This window comes from Varroa jacobsoni, unplaced genomic scaffold (genome assembly GCF_002532875.2).
Source record: "Varroa jacobsoni isolate VJ856 unplaced genomic scaffold, vjacob_1.0 scaffold_404, whole genome shotgun sequence".
Taxonomy (NCBI): Eukaryota; Metazoa; Arthropoda; class Arachnida; order Mesostigmata; family Varroidae; genus Varroa; species Varroa jacobsoni.
Genome location: NW_019213306.1, coordinates 618,351 through 641,188, shown reverse-complemented (window position 1 = coordinate 641,188; position 22,838 = coordinate 618,351). Strand labels below are relative to the sequence as shown.

General features: G+C 39.3%; 2 protein-coding genes across 6 annotated transcripts in view; one reads left to right on the top strand and one right to left on the bottom strand.

Annotated features, from left to right (window-relative positions):
- The first annotated feature begins 209 nt into the window (after nt 1-209).
- On the top strand, nt 210-20,575 carry Dlic (dynein light intermediate chain). Of its 5 annotated transcripts, none has more exons than XM_022832647.2 (13): nt 210-353; nt 4,059-4,132; nt 4,303-4,448; nt 5,010-5,240; nt 5,827-6,015; nt 6,327-6,562; nt 8,125-8,236; nt 8,617-8,640; nt 12,624-12,731; nt 14,916-14,981; nt 16,138-16,173; nt 17,416-17,542; nt 17,792-20,575. In XM_022832647.2, the coding sequence occupies exons 1-13, from the start codon at nt 259-261 to the stop codon at nt 17,977-17,979; spliced, it is 1,632 nt and encodes a 543-aa protein (XP_022688382.1). In that variant the 5' UTR covers nt 210-258; the 3' UTR covers nt 17,980-20,575. The 5 variants fall into 5 exon arrangements, with proteins under 5 accessions (XP_022688382.1, XP_022688383.1, XP_022688384.1 ...); XM_022832651.2 differs by having other exon boundaries at nt 228-720; XM_022832648.2 differs by lacking the exon at nt 8,617-8,640.
- tyn (trynity) overlaps nt 20,340-22,838 on the bottom strand; it is a 68,930-nt gene continuing 66,431 nt past the window's right edge. The window contains exon 10 of the mRNA XM_022832646.2: nt 20,340-22,829. Within this exon, the coding sequence (XP_022688381.1) occupies nt 22,672-22,829 (158 nt within the window). The 3' untranslated portion in view covers nt 20,340-22,671. The remainder of the gene's footprint in view (nt 22,830-22,838) is intronic.

Here is a 22,838-nt window from a genome sequence, read left to right as displayed (position 1 = left end):
AGGAATGACGCTTTTCAGACTAACGCTGTGAAATGATTTTGTGGAACATCGGTTAGTACTGCACTACTAGTGATTATAACTGAATATAACCAACTCTTTTGAGAGTTGGTAGGCCACCAAAACGTCATTACCCCTCATCGTTGACTGGGATTTAAATTATCGCGCCTTGCCCACATGTCCCAACACTCCCTGCGCCATAAGCCACATTGGGCCTAGTTAACAATCAACGCCCGTCCCTCTCTGTTAGGAAGTGAGAATATGGCGACTTGCTTAGTTTCTTCCACACAATCTAGCAGATTGGAAGCAGCCATGGACGACAAAAGTCACGAAAACGGCGAACCTCAGAATATATGGTGAGCTGACTATATGACAACGGAGTGTGTGAAGTGTTATTATCTAGTCTCTAAATTGTCTGTTGTTGCTTGCTGAAAAGACCTTTCCGGCAAGTCAAGACCAGATACAGTTCAGTTTCATACAGAAAAAAAAAGCTAATAATGTGGAGAAGTGTCGTTCAACGCTGGGGCGTACTTGTCAATGTGTGGTGTGATACGCCGTGAATAGGCTGATTACGACGGTTCTTAATCATCGATCTAAACTTGATCATCGCTAAGGCCTGTCAAACTGCCGAACCCATCATATAACTTATCCACGCCGGCCACAAACATCAAAATAGATTATTGGAAGCAGTTAAAAACTGGCAGGTTGTACCCGGCTGAGCAGGTGATGATACTATATCTTCGCTATCTTCAATATGCAGGTGCCGCTTGCGTACCTTTTTACGTAGTAACATAATATTGTTCATATCTTACTAGGCATACGACCGCAAAACGTGTCGGTGCTGCCTCTAGGCGCGTGTCACCGGTGTCGACAACTGCGATGACACCGTCGGTTCTCATATAATGAAATTCTAATAGTTACTTTTGTAACTCGAAGTTCTCTCTCGTGATGCTGGGCCTAGTTTAACTAAATGGCGCTCAATTTTTTTATTTGTTTGAGATGAGTTTTGTTGGCGATATACGATGCGGGAAATGGGATCCCTGGGGAAGGAGCTGTTCGAATTATGCCGTGTCGTATGACTAGTAAAAGCTAATTATCCTTTTACTATGTTTAGTGCAGCTTTTTTTAAATCAGGTGGTATCAAATCCAGTGGCATAACGTTAGGCGATCCAAAAGCCACATGTTGAAAGGCGATGATGGGAATATCTGGAGACTTTTGATTAGTTGATGGTCGTAGCTTATTTCTATGTGGGCTTTGTTTTCATGGGGTTGATGATGCCGGCAATGAAAACCGGCTAGCCATTCATCCCGAATGGATTACACTGTGAATGACGTGTGGAATTTTTTTTGTCCGCAAAACATGGAGATATTTCGGTTCTCGCTGTTTTGTGGTGTCCGTTGCATTTTAGCTACTTTTAATACAAATCATGCTGGACTGCCTTTCCTAATATTGTCTATAAACAGGCATACTTCTGTAGACGTAGTTGCGTTTCTGGTGTCTGATGTCAAGCTTAACATGAGACATTACATATTCCTGATCTGGCGGCCGTGTGTGCCGTGATGGGCTATACGACTAGTAACGGAAGGGTGGAAAATGATTCAATAATTCATCCAGTATAAGCCAAATCGGGAGCCTATCGGACGGACGAAAAAGTCGCAATTGTATACTTGTAAAAGCCAAAAGGATAACATCTATAAATGTGTATTTGTGAATCTGGTCTGTTTGACTGTGTTCAGCTTTTGCCACAATTCAGTTGCATCTGCTGTGTTACGTAAGAGCCTTTGGTATCCGTGGGTTGTATCAACCCCGTAATAGCTTAGTGGATAACGTGTTTTTGCGTGCTTATCTTAGGGATACGTTATAGTGTAGGTTCAAACTCGGGCACTGATAGACAGATTTTGTTTTGTGCTGGGAATCAGCCAGCCGTCTATCTAATGGAACTATGCCTAACGGCTATACCGAACGTAAAGCTCGAAACATAGAGAGTTATGTTAACTAAGCCTATGTATCATATTTCGCGGCAAGTCGTAGATCTCCACGTTACCCTTATCAATTGTACAGTCATTTAATTATAGAGTAGGTATATAGTATCTAACTTGAAACGATCTACGTTGAAACGACTGGTTGATCCGCATTCATAATGTTTGGCCTGTGACCAAAAATTGGGCAAAGAAGCAATTGAAGAACTACATCGATCTTGAAAGCCTGTTTTGATTTGTTACCATTAGGTAAAAATAAGTTTGCAGCACACATGGCTCTAGGAATACCTTTTGACATATTCAGTCCTTTATTAATGAGAAATACGAGAAATAAGAGTTATTCTACTAAGATATTCACTTAGATACAAATGAGTACACATTGTTTCAAATTTTAGGCCTGGAAGTGCGGTGAAGTATTTTTTCAAGCAACTGATCTTAAGTACAAATGAAAGTTTGTCTACGTCCTGCTTCGAATTCAGATTACCACATCTCCCGAAATTTACATATTACAACTACACCATCACGTAGACTCCATATAAATACCATATGAACAACTGATTTTTCCTCAGAGCATCTCATTAAGAGTGTCTGTATATGGTTTGAATCGGAAACAGGTACTTTTTGCAAACGAGCCCATAGTAACTTAGCACCAGCTGTATAATAATCGCGTTTCAGTGTCAAATTTTTGTTCTGTAATGGCGGTTCCAAACATCTATGAGCTGAGTAAAACTTAAAGATCCCTATCGTCATTCTAGGTTTAGTGTTATAGAATTATCTAAAATGTTATTTCTTCATTCATGTTGTCTTTGATTATAGTATTATTGTATTATATATATTATATTATATTTCCCTTTGCATCGTCGTTTTTGGTATTTATTTAGCTCGATAATCACACATCTTCGTCAACCTGAAATACGTATAAGGCTGGCTTGACATCAAACCTTTTTTCCGTTCAAAAAATCGCGAACTATAGATAAACAAGTGAAGGTGACTATGACTGAACATATACCACCTCCTTTTTTTAAAAGCAATTCTTTTGATAATTGTAAATACAATTCATTCATATACGAGCTGCATTGTTTGAGCTGATGTCCGTACATTAGCCGTATCGAATATGCCAGCGGAATAGTTTGAAATTAAAGAACCAGGAAATCTTAATATGGACCAAAATTAGGCTTTAGTCATTACTACCCACACTCTTCAACACATACCTTGTTAAAAGATACCTTGTTGCCTAGAGGAAAATATTTGATATGGATGAATATCAGTAATTCTTGCATTTAATTTTCTAAATATTAGTGAAAGATCGACGTCAATTTTACACTGTAATATATATTTATATTAATAAACAAAAAATATATATTTATATAAATATTTATATTAATAAAAAAAAGTTAATATAAAATAATAATAAAAAATCTATAATCATAATAATATTTTTCTATGTCCACCATCTTTACCGTTCAATTAGCAGAAATAATTATTTGCCGGTCTGATTTGCGACTTTGTTTGTAGTCTCGTCGATAAGTCACCTAAACTGCTGATTCGACCCTTTGTTACGATAGTGTGGGTGAAAGAAATCCCGTAACGGGTTGCTCCGTCATATACTCGACATTCAGTGTTTAGAATGCCTTGGCAGAACTTGAAAGCCCTATGATTTTAGTATTTTTATGCATAGGCAAGCCTCTTTGATGAGACTCGCTGCAGATCTTTATTGTGGCTGTCTTAGTGATGCGATTTGACACAATAGAAGACTTAAATCCCCTTTCATAAATAATAAGGCACACTGTAGACGAAAATATTAATTCATGGAAGGTTTAAAACATGTATACAAAAAACTTGAATTTTGGGAACTTATCTAAAGGAAGAAGTTAGAAAAGCGCCGAAGTTAAATCTAAACCTGTTCTACTGGAGATAATCGCAATTATCATGTACGGTGCTGCAGTGGACTATATGGAATAAAGGGAATTATCAAGGACAACGTTATATTGGTAAAAAATAACTATTAGTGCATATAAGACAGCGAAATACCCTTCCTTCTCCTACAATCAACTTCATATCCATATACCGACTTCTTGCAGGTCTTCCATTCTAAAGCAGGTGCAAAGCAGTCAACCCAACAAACTTCCCTCACAGAAGAGTTTACTCGTTCTCGGTAAGAAGTGTACCCTTAAAAATGATAACTCTACACAATTCTTCGAATATATCATCTTAATGTATACGGTAAAAAGTAATGTATTTATAACAAAAACGATATTGCTTGCTTATTCAGTTACGTGTATATAATCAATCAAACTTCACTATGACGTCCATCTACGTTCTCAGGTGACAATGAAGTTGGTAAAACGACTCTCATGGGAAAATTGGCGGGGTCGACAACGGATGAATCTAGAAAAGGCTCTGGTCTCGAATATCATCATTTACTGATCAAAGATGACTACACTGAAGACACAACGCGGCTGGGTGTGTGGGTAAGTTGTCAATTTTTATTTTCCTTTTGTCCTGGGACTATGCTTTTAAAATTGAGCTTTTATAGTTTGCCCAACGATTGAGTTTATAATCGATGATAAATGGGAATAACAGCCGCAAGCAACACTCACAATAGTGATAATGTGTCTATCCATTAAATTGAAGAACTGGTCGGTTCGAATTTTAAACGAGAATTATTTGTTTTTGTGCTAAAGATTAGCGCTCTAGTGTAATGCTAACGCAGCTTTGGAAAATCAAAACATATATGTATGCACCTTAGTGAAAATATCAAAAATTAAGCATAAACAGCAGTTTGTGCGCTTAGTTACTAAAACAGAAGTTAGGATGGAAGGGACGATGAGATCCACACAGATTTACTATCAAACAATTATTGCACGTTTCATATAAGTTAATGATAAACTTTGCCTTTTTACTGCGAGTGCGTTGTATGAGAGAACAATATAGATTAAAAAACTGTACGCTAATCCACAATGGAACCTGATATTTAAATAAGCACGATACCTGGACACTTTAATCCTTTCTTTTTATTTATCTGTATTCAGGTATTGGATGGCGACCCTTGGCACCGTAATCTGTTACGGTTTGCTCTTAACGAAGAGAATCCTTCAATGCAGGATACCATGGTTGTTCTCACAGCGTCTATGGCCGTTCCTTGGAGCATCGCTTCTTCGCTTGAAGCGTGGGCCAATCTCCTTGAAGAGCACATTTCCAGACTCAAACTCAACCCCGAGTATGTAGAGGCGTGTAAAAAACGTATCCTCAGACGTTTCCAGGTAATTATTGTGAATCCTTGTGAGCTTTTGGGGCAATTTTAAATAGGGCAATCATTATTTTTTTTTAATATAAGTGGCTCTATTGTCTTCAAGTTAAATTGGTGCGTGATATCATTTTAAACCTTTCGGATTAACCATGCAGGTCACATGACTTCAGCTGAGAGAAAAGCAAAGGTTTCCAAGCTAATCATTAGCTGGTTTTCTATTTAACAAGGTTTTGTCTAATGGGCATGCAAGAAGAAAGAGTAATTATATCACTTTTTGTAGGTTCTACCTTCTTACTTACTGTCATTAAATAAAGATCTGAAGTAAGGATGGCCGTCGTTCTATTCATGGTTGCTATGGTAACGTCAAACCTCGTAAATGGAGCGGCATGGTCTTTGCGGTTAATACGCATATCTCTGCCGTAGTAACTATGGATAAGTTCTGGTATTCGCTGGAACTACACTGGGTCCAATGTCGGTACTGGCAGATCGTATGCATGAGTTGAAACAAAGTGACAATTCATTCCAGTACACAAAGGTCAATTACCCTAGCAAGTATGAACATTTGCGTTCTCAAACCTGTTCCCTTTTAACCTGTGCAGGAATATACGGATCCTGGAGACGAAGTGTCAAATGGAGGGGGCGATACTAGTCCTATGCGACGTTCATCTACCGCTCAAACCTTTTTAAGTGAATCAATTCACGAGCGAGACGAACGGGAATTTCTGCCCCTAGGAGAGGAGACGTTTACCCACAATGTTGGCCTTGATATGGTTGTCGTTATTACAAAGGTAATTAGTTAAACCCAATTTAAATTAACGTAATTTCAGCAGTAAGCTAAGTAGCGAGTATTGTATAACCATTATTATTAGCATTATGTTATCCAAATTGTTGTAAGCTAACAAGTTTAACTATCTCGCATTTCCGAATATGTTTCTTAGTTATGTTCCGCTCGCGAAATGTCTCTCTAATAGATGTAGACAGAAATAACTTTACTTTTTTTTAATAATGATCGTGAAAAAACGTGTATTTATAATAGTGTTGAATATAAATGTGTATGTGTTGTTTTTCCCTCTGTCGATTTATGTCTATTGAATTATAGACGGACACAATGCCCTTGTTGGAGAAGGAACATGAATATCGTGATGAGCATTTCGATTTCATTCAACAGTGGGTTCGACGTTTCTGTCTCCGATATGGAGCAGCCCTGGTCTACACTTCAGCCAAAGAAGCAAACAATTGTGACCTTCTATTTAAGTACATTTCGCATCGTATGTATGGGGTACCGCACAAATTCGTCACCCCTGGTCTTGTAGTTGAAAAGGAGAGCGTATTTATGTAAGTGTTCATTTTAGTTTGATGTAAGTAAACATCTAACCTACTTTTTTCGCTAGTAGATACGAGCTAAGCTGGCAAGGCTGTGCAGTAAATACTGTCGAGTAGCAAAGCTAGCAAGTAAATAAAATCTAAAATGGGAATTAACTTTATTGCGTGTAGGCTCTTCGTCGGAGTTATATTCGACGTCACCATATTACATAATTTGCAATTTAATTTTATATTTATTAAAATAATATGAATTAATGAATAATTCAATAAATAATAAATTAAACTTTAAATATACTGGGTCGGGGAGAAGTATTGACCGTTTTTTTAAGACAAAACTGAACCACATATTTTTATATTCGAAAATAATATAATCACGTTAAATCTATGCCATTTTAATCGGTGACCTCCTGCCATTTTTTTGGCAGTATCATGCAGTTATGACTACGGAACTTTGGAACTTTGGTGGACGGATTTCTGGAAGAAAGATTGTGATGAGTTATATTTACATCTATATACTTAAATAATGCTATATTTAAGGGCATTCGGAAGAGACCCAAGCACACGATGGTTTGGTGGCGCAAGATCATGGACTATATTGCGGGTGCATTAAAATTTCCCACCCAAGTTCTATTCATTTTTGCCGGGTATATAAAGACGTATGTGATTTGACATTGCCATGGTGGAGAACGACGCCTATTCCGTTCACTAGCTCCAGTTGATCTCCTTTAGTCGTTTGTTGTAGGTTGTTGGCGGTAAATATACGAATCAGCGTTTTACCAGACGGCAGTAATACATAATACACGATTCCTTTACAATCCAAAAGGGTATCATTTTTTTGCCGAAAGCCTGGGCATTGCCACAGATTGTAGTGCGCATGTTTTTTATTTACTCATTATTGATGTATGTTTTCTATCTATCATCACCCATGATCAATGTCTTTAAAAATGACTCAACTTTGTTGCGTTTCTGTAAAGCCCCGCAAATGAAAATATGGAAAAAACATCCATTTAGTAGCATCCGATAGCAACTAAATATCAAGCTTTTTTTGCGGCCAGCTTTCTTCAAACTATTTGGTGATAAATGTTTAGTTCATTAGCGGTGTCATAGCCACTCACGTATCCATCTTGTTTAACTTTTGCAATAATTTTATTAACTTCTTTCGCAGCTGATCGACCATAACGAGAAGTATTTTTCACGTCGAAATATCCAGAATAAAAGCGACAAAACCATTACTGAGCCGTACCCTCACTGACGCATATTGGCAGTATACAGCACAGATTTTTTTTATGGACTAGGGTAGCATTTGTGGTGTTATCACAGTAAAATTGTAAAATATAGCAAATTCTTGTAGTATTTATCTTCAACATGTTCTATCTTTAAGTTCAATAAAGGCATTCTAACAATGTTAGCACATCTACGATCGCTAAATATAAGCTTTCAAGCGACTATAACGGCGATCCGACGCAACTCATATTGTCCAGGATATCTGACTTTAAATCCATCTAATTAGAATAATTTTTCCGATAACTCATATATAGACGGTTTAGAATGTAGTTTTCATGTGATGCTTTCAGACCCTCTGGGTGGGATAGTGAAAACAAAATTGCAATATTATATGAGAATATAAAATCTGCAAATCCCGACGACAGCTTCTCTGAAGTAATTATGAAGCCTCTCGTTCGAAAGGTGAGCTTTTTCCCATGGTCATGATTTCCATAATCCATAATCAAAACAGTTGTGCATATTGAGTTGTAATATGGACAATACATTTTTTAACCTTAGCCACATAGCACTGAACTTATAACGCACAACAAGTATTTAGTAGTAATAAATAGTTTTTCTGAGTATTTTGGCGGTTTTAAGATGATTGATCGATTGTTCGGTATGTAAGATTATCTAAGATTCATATGAAACTACTACGATATTCTGTTACGGATCTGTAGTGGCAATTGAACAGGGTATCCTCTATGCAGCTTCCAAGCAGATTTCAAAATTTTCGTAGTCAGCTGTTTAAGTTATTTAATAAAACGAAAAAATAATTTGTTTTTTTTTGACTTCTATTTTAGCCAAAACTAAAGCTGAGCCAACGTGTGAGTAGGACTGGGTGACCGCTCTGGCTTTATACCATATCCATCCAAAATAAATAGTATTAGTTGTTGCAATTCGTCAATCTAACAACCTGCTTTTGTTTCGCACATGCATAAATTGCATTATCCATTAACAGCGACGTTGCTATGACCCGTCTGGATACATCTGTTATGCAAGAATTAGGTAAAAAAGGTAGTAAGCATTTTTCTTGCAACTACTATTTATAAGATTTAACGCTTTATTTCGTTAGCCTTTACACCCACATCAATCACCCGTCCACACCACTCACGTACATTTACCTGAACTATACAAGTACAAAAAATGTATGTTCGGTTCCTGTTTTCTATAGTGTATACCATTCTTTTATCGAACTATAGCAGTCGGATTTCATTATTGATGCTAGTTTGGTGGCAGCAATAGGTTTCAAGGGAATATGGATGACGTAAAGAATTTGCAGCAGGTTGAAAAGGCCACCCCGCTGGGTGGGCGGGAGTAGTGAACACTTTTCAACAGTGGCCACAAAGACAAATGGTTCCACGCGTCGGGTCGTATCTACGTGGCCTCTAACATCATGTGAGCTGAAGATCGTGACGCGGATGGACAACGGGACATTTTATAGCACAAATTGCACGACCGGTTTCCTTCAGAGAACGTCGTGTGTCCCATTTTCTTCGAGTCGAGGAAGACGGGAGAGGGATGCATGAAAGCCAAGCGGGTTCTCATGGACGAGGTGTAGCTCAATCACAACGCTGCGGGTTCGCTATACAGTACTAAAAAAAACAGCGAGCTCGACTTCCTCTGCGAACCTCATCGTGGCGGTAAATTTAAACTTGGCGCCTTAATTATTATTTTATTATTATTAATCGTGGCGCCTTGATCTAAATCGCCCCGCTTAAAATGCCGGAGCATCATGACGAGGAAAGGTTGTCTGCTTACCTTGGCCCAGACGGAATCTGTTATCGGTGCAGAGGCACTGCCAGGTTAATTGCTACCGTATGCGGCCGGCAAACGTCGAGTCAGGCCAGCGCAGTCTTGTCGCCGCTAAATTCATCGGGATCGTCAGCCTATCGGGGTTAGAAATTGACGTCGCAGACGAAAAGCGTGGAACTACTCCGGACCGCACTAGACACCGGTGCGGCCGTCCGTGCAAAACATCAACCCATGCTTCTGGTTTTGGCTGTTCAATGATTCTTCGAACTGGTTCAAGCTCAACAGCAACCATTAGCTGTCGCCGGAAAAGTACAGGTCGAGATCGGAAAGGATTAGGTCTTTACCTGATTCTCTCCAGTATCCTCGACAACTTGGAGCACGATATAGTCTTCGTGCTGCTATTATTCAGATACTATTTTGTTCTGGCTAGAACTAAATTAAGTGATATGTTACAGTATGTGTCGATTGGTTTCCATCTTGTCTTGGCCAAGAAATACTAGTTGGTATCTTCAAAGACGCCGAAGTAGGTAGTCGTGATCGTCAGGTTGCTGAGGTCCAAATAGTTCAAACGAATGAGATCCTTAATGCATCTCCTGTAGGTACGGTCGTAACACCTCATCGCATAGTGGTTACTGATCTCGTAGTAACCACCCTTGAATGACGGTTAGTGTGTATAAAGGAAAGTTCGGTCGGGCTTAAAGATAGGTACCGCCAACGGATCGAAAGCCCGCCGAATGCTCCTCCGTCCATTAAGAAAGCCGCTCCAGTTTATTATGAGCAATCGCTTGAATTATTCTGCCGTATGCATTTGATGAGACCGCTGATAATGAATTCTGGCAGTTAATCGAGGAGCTGGGAGAGCTACTCGTAATGAACTTTGCCCAACAAATCATACCAACCGGTGATTATTAACGTGTCCGTTATAAGTATCATTAAGTTGCATTAGCGCAACAAGTTTGCATTGGGAAGTACAATGGATTTGAGATGACGACGAGATGGAGCTTTCGTCTAGTTCATGGACTCCTCTAGTCGTCTTGGCGAAGAAGCACGGTTCGATCCGATTTTGTAAAGTTTACCGCTTAAATGCGGTCACAGAGAAAGATGTTTTTTTCCTTGCCATGGTTCAACGATGCCTTTGACGTTCTAAAAAGAGCCGGGACGTTCTTCGTTTTAGACTTGACAAATTCGCCTGCCGTAGGTTGTGTACCTCAAATAAACAATTTCCTCGCTGGAAGTCATTCCTAATTCAAGGAACGTTGCGTCGATAGATCCCTTAGTGCCACCCGTTACTGTTCCTTAACTATGGAACTTCCTAGAATCGACGCCTTATGAACGCCAGCCCGTGTGGAACTTGTTAAAGACGAAAAACCGCCATACAATTTATTCATTCTTTTCTCTTCGGCCCCGCTTCACCAGAATGTGTTTCTGCCATAGAGAGAGTACCCCAAGAAGTGGATGCATCTCGCAATATTTCCGAATAGGTTTATCGATCAAGGTATAGGCTGATGCGAGGGGCGCCGATGTAGAGTCAATCTTCGACCACGTTAAAAATGTAGATCAACTGGTAGCCTATGCAAACGGGCATACTTCGGGGATACGGCATTTGTTAGAGATGGTGTTTGTAGAGGTAAAGAAATTGCAACCTACCGGCATCGATTCGTGATGATTTGCTGAAGTATCTGCAAAGTGAGGAAAACTTTCGTCTCACGCTGGTGCGGTGAGTCCAGGAGCTAGTGGAATACGAAGTGGAGCACCGAAGCGGCACGGCAAATTGTAATGTAAACGTGCTGTTACGGCTGCATGTGGCCACACTTTGGAAAAAGCAGCATGTGGCGGTGCTGGCCCGGAATCGCTTTCGTTCTGACGCTATAGAGATGTGGCGGTCCAAAGATGGAATGACCAGCCGATTTCTGCTGCGAAAGCCACGCTGTGCAATTCCGTTCTGTAGGGTTTTCCGCCGGTTCTCCGGCGCTCGTCTCAGTTGGCGGCATTTGCTCTTTGTCATCCAGACTACCCAGGCGTAATAAAAGCTGCCCGCCGGTTAATCCTTGCTATTTTCTAGAGAGGGGTTCATAAGTAAAGATATGGTAACACGTTGCCAGTTATGGAAGCGGACGAATTGAGCCACGAGCGCCGTATGCCCTAAACGACTGTAAAAATACCTTTCGCACAGATAGGTCTGGATTTTATGGGGATACTTCGCGTGCCTAAAAAGACGCCTCTATTCGTGCTAGTAAGTATAGGCTATAGCACCACTTTTCCCAACCATGCGTCAGTCCGGACTGTGGTAGAAACCTTTCACGCCCTTCGCGACGGGTATGGGTCAATGGACGCGATCTCTACAGATATCGCTAACTACTTCCAAGATTGACGCATGCAGTTGTATTCAGCATGTTCAAAGATTCCGCCGTAGCCCACCCTCAAGCGAACGGAACGGTGGAGTGGATGATCCTCACGGTTACCGAATACTTCTCCACGTGTTGCATGACTCTTCTGTTCTGCGGTGCTCCAAGCGGGTGACCTTACAGTGAACACTACATACAACAAGACCCTAAGCGCAACGCCATTGAAGCTACCTAACGGGTTCAGAACCGTACTGCCAGAGAAGCCACTGGTCAAAACCCGCTCGTTCGGTACTTAAGCTGCGGGTAAAGGCCCATACCCGGCTTCACCAGTGAAGGGTAGCACCCAAAAAGATAACCCACCTGCGCCGAGAGCTTCGGTCAGCTGTGGTTATATACCACTTTCCCGACGGCCGATCAATCACGGTGATTCACCGAAGTGAACCGATAATATATTACCGAAGTTCGTTATTTCGTTTACTATATATTATTGTAATTAGTAAGTTAGAGAAAAAATAGGTAGAAAGATAACGTACAAGCGAGGTATAAATATATAGACGTTTCCTTCCATAACTAATACTTTTTACATAACTGTATTGCTAATTAACTCGTGAATGTAGCCTGCATCATCATGTCGACAGAAAGAAGCAGAACTATCAACTAACGAAAATGCGATATGTGTTTCCTTTATATGCTGTAACTTGGCTATACAGCCCATTTCGCGGGAGCCTGAGGTATCCGCCGATGAAGATCAGCGATTTCTCGATCGGCTCAACGTCGCGCTACAACAGATGCCCTCGAATAATACCACTACAAAAACGGTACTTTATTTATTCGTAGATAACTACAACAACTGCATTTGCCAGGTTTTCCTGTGGTTGTATGTATCATAAAATAATAGCGATATACGTATACGTTTTATATCATACCATTCGTAATCACATCATCGCAGAAACTAGTTTTGATATACTTTATTTTTACTTGTCTTTTTAACTTACCTTATTTTTTGCTTTTTATCCTTACGTTTTGTATTGCAACTAATTAGGTGATTAAAGGGTACATGAGTGTTTTACATTCAATACAGGTTGTTGAAACATTTATACTTTAGGGGCTTGTAAAGGTTAATGGTAGAGCATGAACAACATGGATTCAAATTATTTGAGTCAGTTAATAAGAAGGGCCTTTTCGTCGTGGTGATTCTTGTCTCATTAAAAACGGCTAATTCCTATCCATGCGGATCTATCCTGCTCAGTCTGTATAGAAGGATCTGTAAAGATCCACGTTATTGAATCCTTAAGTATTCAAAACAAATCCCTCAAACGATGGTACACTTAAGGTGCACTATTTAATGCTGATTTGTGAATATTCCAGATCATTCTTCAATGTTCTAACTGTTAATTAAGCTCCTTTACAACGCAACGTAAATATATTTGAAGACAGTTTATTTGCGCACGCTCTTTTTCTGTAGCTCTGCACCTTCGGCCTTTATGAGAATCACATCGTACATACACGGAGCGACAGCTGTTGAAAACAGGCTTAAACCATACGAACTTGGGCAACTATATAGTGGCAAAATTTATGAGTGTGTATATAAACCAGGATTATTGCATCAATATTCGTAGGTTTAATTCCATTATTGGTGTAAACTTTTATAGCCAAAAACATCTTTGCAATTAGCTCCTTATTATTAGCGATTCAACACTGCGGAAAGCAAAAGAGGTATTTCGAAACAGTAAGATTTTTTTGAAGTCTAGTTTTTTCATCACATGTAGAATTTGTTTCATTATTATTATTCTAGTACCATTCTGTTTAATCTTTACGTAGTTTGACTTTCTTGCCCCCGAAACCAAATGCTTTTTGTGCAAGCATGTTTGTGCATGGGTAAAATAATTTTACCCATGAATTTAGGTGGGATACTGATGCTAGATCAGTTTTTGTACAAAGGAAATATAGATTTAATTGATAAAAAAAATTCAACAATATTAATAGTAATTGGACAACGTCTGCAAACAGCCGGCCGTTACGTGTCGAACCTGGGCAGTTCGAGTAATTAATTGAACATAGAACCCCACACCTTTGGGTCCTTCCTATACTATACCTAGAACAAACTTGTTTGCTATATTTCAACTTAAATTATGCCGGCATGTAGACGCGATGTTGTCCAACAACACCTTTGAGTTTCGGTAATGAATGACTAGTAGCCTTTATTTGCATACTAGCATGTACTCTTGTTATATTTACAATCATCGTTATCGTCGAATTGTTTATTCAAGGGTCAGTCTGCAAAAACATCTAATTTAGTTTTAGAGGCCGTACTTTTTGCTATTTTTATTTTCTTTACAAGGTAGCATGAACCACGAAACTTTACGAGATAGAGATGAATCCATCGTCTTTAGTAGCAGGCCACAGTGAACCTTCACTTGAGTAATAAGGAAAAAAATACGTTCGCTGTTAAAATAATTATATTTACCGCTCTATACGTAGCAATATGTAGACCCATTCGACAGCTTGCTGTAATCTGACAGATAATCACAGATAAATAGTTTATTACTCTCTAATTCTAACACCTGTTCTCGTTTTGCAATCTACTGTTTGTTCGCTGGTAATCGCATGCTGACGTAACTTACCCTAATTATTGAAGTGACAAACGTAATAATTATTATCATTCCTTCGAAGCTTTGTATGATTTGGCCTGTCAGAGGTATCATAAACCCCAGAAACCCAGTTTTTTATTTAATTTTCCTTATGCTTGACATCTATTTCTACTTTTTGCTGTCGTTTAAAACGAAGTGTTGAGTTGATTCGAAGCTTGCTGTTGTTGCCGCTGCTGCCGGTGCTACTAGTAGCGTGGTTGTTGTTGTTGTTGATTTTCGTATCATTACGTTGTAATGCGTGTATGTTGTTGAACGTGTCGTTGCATTGGTCACATTTGTTTGTCTGTTGCGCCGTTGAGTGAATTGCGCGTGATGCAATTTGTGCTCTTTTGTGTGACGCTGCTATTGCAGACCCCGCTGAAGTCGGACCGAAGGTCATCCACCGGGCCCACGGGGATCACCGGTTCCGGCAAGAAGGTCTGTATCACCACCACTATCAGCAACGATCATCAGTGATCATCATCATCACCATCATCATCGTCGTCATCATCAGTTATTATAATCATTCTCCACCTATCCGCCACTATCTAATCTGATCGCTAAACCTCATTATATAATACGCTAAAGTTGTATACAGTATACTATAGAAAACGTATTATATATCACAGTTTCTCCCAATATGTGCTTCTCTACGTCATGAGGCCATTACCATTTCTGCTTTTGTAGCTAAAGGACTGTCTCTTGCAAGCGTCATCTGATGTATTCCTTGGCGAGGGTAAACCGAAACGAGCAGGCTGATAGTAGCCTTCCTAACCAAAAGCAAAGTTAGTTCATTTATAGTAGCATTATCGTAGTGGCATGTATGCCTTACGCCTACAGTGTAGATTAAAACATTGTTGTATTGCGTATCATTGCATTCCACGTCGTTGCTTGTTGAAAACCTATTTCATTATAGCTAGTCATAGTCGCCTTCAGAATGTTTCCTTGCTCCCTGCTCTGATCCGGTACAGTTTTCTTCTATGCTTATTCTTCTCCGTAATCCTTGCTATTCAGTCAAAGTAGTTCTGTAGGACAAAACACAATGTAACCAACCCATAGTATATATTAGGTCTTTCAAGCCTGGCCTTAAAAAATGTAGGTAAATATACGTTTCGCTGTATATTTACAGTTGGAAATAATAGTTATATGATGCACGTAGGGGTTTCAACTGTGATGAGAAAAATGTCAGCGGCTTTGTGGGAATTATATTACGATTATAATATAGTGTCCCTCAAATACAATTACCGATAATGTTTTTTGCTGTTTTGTCATAGCTGACTATTAACGAAGAATCTCAGATATAAAACTGATACACTTTAGCGTTGTGTTGTAGTAAAATATCGTTTCTTTTTTATGTTGATTTTTCATTTTTTAATTTTAGGTAATCTTGTTAGTATGAAAGCCATAGCATTTCTCGTTTTATATTTATTTATGATGTTATTATTGGCCTGGAAAACCTGCTTTCAAATTTTGCTCACCTTGAGCCCGTAGCATACCTGATGAAGTGACTTCAATCAGCTAATTTCTTTAAATAACAAATTATTAATAATTAATTTTGACATTTATATGCGTCGTTGCGTCGTGAATCCACTAGGACGACCTGCCACTCTCTCTAAAGAACCTGCCGCAGGTAATATACCAGCCATTGATTCGCTATCGATTTAGCACCAGATTAGCGTTTCTCACGTGGCCACGTGGCTCTCCGTGCTCGATTGTGGCTTTAACTGCTATTCATTGTCTTTTTTTTCTGCTGCTGATGTTGCTATCGTTGTTCTCTTTATCACTGTCACCTCATTATACTGATGTCACTGGACGTCGTTCACGCTTACTTTCTCCTTGAAGTTTGTGGTCGTGCACCTCTTAATCTCGTTGAACTGTCTGAGATGATATTAGCTAGTCATTCGATGATCTTGTCCTCAAACAGCACCCATATCATTGTTTCACTTTTATGTATTATCGCTCATTACACTGCACCGTCGCAAGCACCCAATCAGTCATCGATCATTCCCTCAATCTCACCGAACTTTTCTTTCCAGTTGTGCTTATCTATCACTCACTCATACTTTTGTATATATATATAATACGTATTTTCATATCGTAGATGAAAGCATCGCAGTTTCTATATGTTTTTCTAATGATTTCACCAATCAACAAAGCGTTAGGCACACTACGTTTTTAACTTTGCACAATACAGTGTTATGGTAAGGTAAGCTGTCCCTTGATCTAGTACGATATACTTAGGACGCATCGAGAATGGGAATCTATGGGGCTCTTTGGGGAGCGGTATGTATATACATATATATAGCCTGTTATGGGAGCGTTTTTCACCAATTTGTTTCTCTTCCAGCCAAGGCTAGAAGAGTACTTTCAATGACGAAATATTTGTAAGGCCACGTATGCCTAATTTTATCTTAGACAATTCAATTTACATGAGTACATGTCCCAGTTCTGCCACAGAAACGTTGAGCCTCTTCACTTTCAGGTTGGGGATGACATGTCGCGAAGAAGCACGTTACTTAAATAGAGGTCTGTTAAAAAGTTCTGCTTGCATGACGCACAAACCAGGTTAACCATTTTATCCTCCAAAAAAATTCGTCTGGCGTGTGTCATTAGTTCTGCTGTTTTTTTTTGTGTAACTGTTATGTTTTTGATTCTATCAAGACCTATTTCGTTGGAAAATCGGGGTTTCCTTGCTCTTCTACCTTGTTCGACCTATTACATAATATAGAGTTAAAACGTCAATGTTAATCTTTATTTTTCGTTTTTTTTTTCTGTGTTTTATTCAAAATCTTACGTGTCGGTAATGTTAACTGGGGTCGACTTGTTATGGTGTGTCCCCTGCGATCTGGTCGTGATGTTTGCGTCTGCGTAGGTGGAACCTGGCAAGGGTATCTCAATGTCGGGCAACGAGGGCGTCCTTCACAACTTCTTCAGCAGTCTTCTCAACAAGAAGTCTGGACCGCCAGCAACGTCGGCGTCATCTGTGCTTAGGACTCCGGGTGCGTGAATTACATAATGCTGAATTCGCCTTATCAGTAAGATTACTCTTAATTAGATCTGAAATAGTAACTCATTCGAAACCTCTCTCAGACACTGATTGAGGATAAACTAACGAACAATTAAAAAAAATTGCTTCAGCATCCTATCAAATTGGTGAAGTGAAAAAATAACTAATGGTTCTACGTACCAACCGTAGATGAGTCAGGTATAAACATACTGTTATATAATATTTCTAATTAAATTTGCAGATAAGCAGAGCAAACCAGATGCAGCCTCTGAGTTGGATCGGCTAACGCGCTCGCTATCAAGGCCCACGGCGGGCATCAATGGTTCGCTTTCCGAGGGAACGGGAAGCAACGCCTTGTCTTTGGATCATCCGAGTTCCACACCACCTATGCAGCATTCAGCAGCAACAGCGCACTCCTCAGATTCGTAGGACTCACTGGTAACCTTTTACCGGCGCCTCCCGAGAGTGCTACCTGTTTATAAACTGTTAACCGCCATTCTCAGCAACGCCATCAGTTAGTGCAGTTATAATTATGTGACCTTATTCCGATACTTGTTTAATTAGAGACTGCGCATGTTAAACAAACAACCGAGGTATCAGTAAATATGAGGGCTTTCGTAACGACATCAGAAGTAAAGGCTCTTCGAATCCTACCTGCACCAGCTGGGAAAAGAAGTGTAACAGTGGGCAGACGTATCAATCGCCAAAAAGTCGCCCTTTTAGGTGACGATAGCCTGTTTTGATATTTGATATTTTAGTGCCTCTATAGCTGTTGTTGCCTTTGAAAATACAAGCTTGAAGAACTTTTTTTGTCACTTGTGACCTGGTCGTGTTTAAAGGAACAGGAACAGGTATCTAGAAGCAACAGCAACACCAACAATGAACCCTTATCGCAACCGCCTCCGTCAACAACCTCAAATAGGATACTATCCATTGAATCACGACGAAGTTTCCCGGAGCTAGTGACTTGGTTAAGAAGTGTTTGATGTGAAATTTGTTGCGTTGGTAGTAGTAACAGGCCCAACAAGGGCAAAGCAAGCAGGCCAAAGCAAGAAACAAACTGACAGTTGGGTCATGATAATTTTTGAGTGATCCCGCGGTTTGAAGGGAGGGATTGTTACGCTTGCCACTGTTAGAGCCATGCTGAACTGTGAAAGTGATAACTGACGACTCGGCGATGGGAGAATTGCCGTTGCCTTGTCATATTTTACGGAGAAAAAATTATGCAAGTGAAAAAAGGGCTCATCGAGCAGTTCCAATCTCGAATATGCGCGACTAGGAAAAAATGTACACAATCCGCCAGAATTTCGTTTAGTGAAAGTAAGTTCGCAGTTGCCGACGAAGACTTCGAAAGAAAAATACATTACGAGGTTTTATATAAAACATTTCCGGCGATCCCAATTCCGTTGGTGGCTCGTGGCGGCAGTAGCGGTAGTAGTTATGTAATAACGCGTTGGGGTTCGTAGGAGATATCATTACCATGATGCCCATGACGACGGGGCGTCAATCTTTAATGAGTAAAACTTCAAAATAATAGTGGATAATAAATTAATTATGATGCAGACAATGAAAGAACGCCAGAAACGAAGCAAATTTTAGGTGGTAGGCGATATCTAGAGACATTCGTATGCACACACATACATATATAAAAAAAAATGTATAAAACAAACAAACACAAGTGTCTCATCACGTGTATCATCATGCGTTAGGTCGATTGCTCTTCTCGTTAAGGAAAAGGAGAAGGGTGGAGACGGTACGGGCGATGATGCACAGTCTTCTCGCAGAGAGTAGCAATTATCAAGAATAACAACTTGAGCAGCAACAGCGGCAACACACGCACCCAAACGCACGCATACAGGTTACGTAGAACGCGGTAGGAGAAATGAGTGAGAGCGAACAGCTGCCGTCGACAAGACAGCTGCGGCAGTCATACCTAGTAATAGATAGTATTTAAGTAGTTGTGTGCTCTTAATTTCGCTTTGTCATCGCCACAGATGATAAGGATAATAGCTATAGAAGTGGTATAAGAGCACGAACTATATTCAAAATGACAGGATTGATTGATTAAAGCGATTGCTATTACTATAGTTATTGGGCGCTGAATTGGATTGAATCTCTGTTGGATTTTTTATACGGTGGTCTTTGGTGGCTCAGCTTTCGGTTTAATCAGCCAACAGTTTATATGTTTGGCAATATTCTTTACCTATTTTCACGGTATGATGGTACGGGTACTCTTCTCGAAGACAACCGAGGTTTCATAATAAATTCGATTGATATATACTGATAATTTCAGTGCATATATCTGCGGTTACATTATGATAGTCTATAAGAAACAAGATTATCGCTATGGCTATTCAAAGCTTTGTGATTCTGTTGTTTGAGTTTAGGAACAACCTCATCACGGCACAACTCGCTTCCATGACTTAGTGCAATCTGCGTTAGTTGACACCAAAAATAGTGCGAATTATTTCCCTCCGTCCGTCCACGACGAAAAAGCCAGAGCCCTTCCTCTGGGTCCAGAATCAACGTGGTTAGACGAACGCGTTATTCTGTTTATGATTTAAGGGACACCCTATTGTTAACAAGGTAGTAGTCGAGTTAATTAACTACTATGCAATATTTAATAACGCGTTTCTTATCGGCTTAAAATGTACTGACTAATAGTTTCTTAAATATTTACAGGACTCGTAAAATTTTTACTAGTTTGTAGATTGGCTTATAAAATTTGTCAGTGGGGTTACTGTTCTACTTATTATTGAATTGATGAAGTGCCCAGCGAAGTGTGCGAGGTGCGGTCCACTAAGAGCTCACGACGCACAAAAACATTTTATTCGCAGTTTATGGCGGCGTTCATTACAACAATATGTCAAAGGATGATTGGTCGTGACGGTAAGCTATTTAACCTAAAAAAACTAATAATAACGCAAGCAAAAGGAAAAAATAACTAGAGCTAACCGTTTCCGTATCTAGAGTACACATGTCACTGTAAATAAAATTACAAAAGAAAACATTTTTGAATGAAGAATCCATGTATTCAGTATATGATTATAATTAGTAGTGAGGAGATACGCACTTCAATAGGTAAGCGTTGGCCATATATGCTAAAAGCTAAGGTGACGATAATTTAGCATATATGCAACAGACTTGCTATCCGAGATGGTTCTAACGTTACAATTTCACAGTGAAAGCCAAGTATCGAATCTAGGTTTTGAACTTCGTAGCGTAAGTAAATGATCACTTTTGTGATTATGTATTTTCATGACTGTCTGTAGTTTTATTAAATAGTAAAATATATAGACAGGCGGGGCGTTATATTTTGATCAATGTCTCCTGTGCGTTACTGTTCAGTAGATGAGGTAAAAATGGCAGGTTATAATTAAAACGATACAGGGGTAAATTATTGATCTTATTAGATATCGCGGTTCATATCGATCCCGTTCACCAGAAGCACTAATAACTTAAAGATTTCGAAGATGTTTACGTAATAAATTAAGTTTATTTGTATAGCTGTCATATTTACAGTGTAATTTATTGGATTATTTACATGTCCCTCACACGCTCTACATTTTACTAATATCTATGATCGAATGATTCACAACGTTACATTACCTTAATCTTGATTTACTATCTGCTTCCTTGTTCGGTCAGTAAGAAATGTTTAGAGCTCGTCATTATTGGGTTCATGCAACGTATACGGCCGACAAGCACAGTTAAATCACTCGGTACGACATAACCACTTCATAATTTAAAGATCACATTGTCATTTGATTTTCAATAATTATCTTCACAGTCATGCTCATCACTGTCCGTTATGTTCAGATTAAATTTGATTTAGGGCGCTTATGGTTTCCGCAACACTTTAGGTTTGTTAGTTTCTCAAAAGTTAAGGAGAATCACAAACTTGGTAGATTAGCTCAAACTGAAATTGAAAGCACTGGTATATACAATCTACGATAAAAATTGGAAAGGGCGATTAGAGTTTTCGACAATCATTTCTATTGATGCTAGCATCAACACTCATCTGTAGTATTTTAGCGAAACGAAGAACAAAATTTACTCAGTAAATATTAATGAAACGGTTCGAAGCAGTGTATAGCTCACACTTACAATTTTCTAAATTCTGTCTGCGACTTATGAAAATACATTGAATGAGGTCTATAGATACATATAAATTGCCGTCCAGATTATAAAGGTGCTGAATATAAATTACATATTTGATTGTGCAATTATTTTAAATAAATAGATGACCAGCTATGTAACATGGTCACTGTTCCCCTGATAAATAATTCAAATAAATAGTATACTAGAGAACAATCGTACTATGATTTGTGTACTATAGCTATTATTCTATTAAAACTATATATAATAAATACAGCAGCATCGTATTTGCCAGTTGGTGTCGTTCTGTTAGAAGTTTAGCAGAAAATCTACATGTTGTCAGAATCGTATTAGCGAATATGCAAGTCACTACGTTAGATAACAGTTTGTGTTTCAAAAAAGGCTTCGCTCGTGCCATTTGTCTATCGTGGAAAATTTTTCCGAAAATTTCGAAGCATTGTCGCCGTCTGGCCGATAGCCATATCCGCCCACATTGTGTTTTCGATCGCCTCAGAATAAACACAGAATTGATCAGTTTCCAACTCGAGACAAAGCGACCGCTATCCATGATACTTTCCGTTTGCTAAACCCTGCTCATTGTAGCCTGCCCTTTAGGAATTACCATAATCTTCTGAATAATTTGCATAAATACTCTGTCAGACAATAGTCATACCGTTACTCAGGACTGGATCATTTTACGACATGCTACAATATCGATACTGCCTGAGCACCAGTTGCGTAGATCCGATACAGAATTCGGGGCGTCGTATCAGAGACTGCTTACGTAGCATGAGCAAAGTAACCATTCTAGTTAATTTTAACTACTTTATGCATTACCCATTGAATATTACGTAATGCGCGTTTTGCTTTTCTGTCTGGAAGAGGAAGATATGAAGAGAACGTCTGCGGCGGCATTTTCACTATCTGCCAATTTATCCGGTTCTGTATTTGTTGATATATACGAAATATTTGCATTTGCCTTCCGTTGTAGCACTCAACCCCCGGATAGTCGGAGAACGCCTTCTACGAGTAATGCTTAGGGGTTATACGCCGTTGACTAAGAAAGTACGCTACCGTGGCGACGTAACTGACGAGCATTGCCGATGTGGTGATTGTGAGAACGTACAACGATGTACGGGAAGCACACTGGTTGTCATCCAATACATGACTCTCGAGTAGAACTGTAAAGC

Bases quoted from the DNA above. Each gene is read 5' to 3' on its own strand.
- Dlic (XM_022832647.2), top strand. From the start codon at position 259: ATGGCGACTTGCTTAGTTTCTTCCACACAATCTAGCAGATTGGAAGCA. The intron at 8,641-12,623 runs GTGAGTAGGACT...TTGGCTATACAG, and splicing joins AACTAAAGCTGAGCCAACGT to CCCATTTCGCGGGAGCCTGA. The intron at 14,982-16,137 runs GTCTGTATCACC...TGAATCCACTAG, and splicing joins TCACCGGTTCCGGCAAGAAG to GACGACCTGCCACTCTCTCT.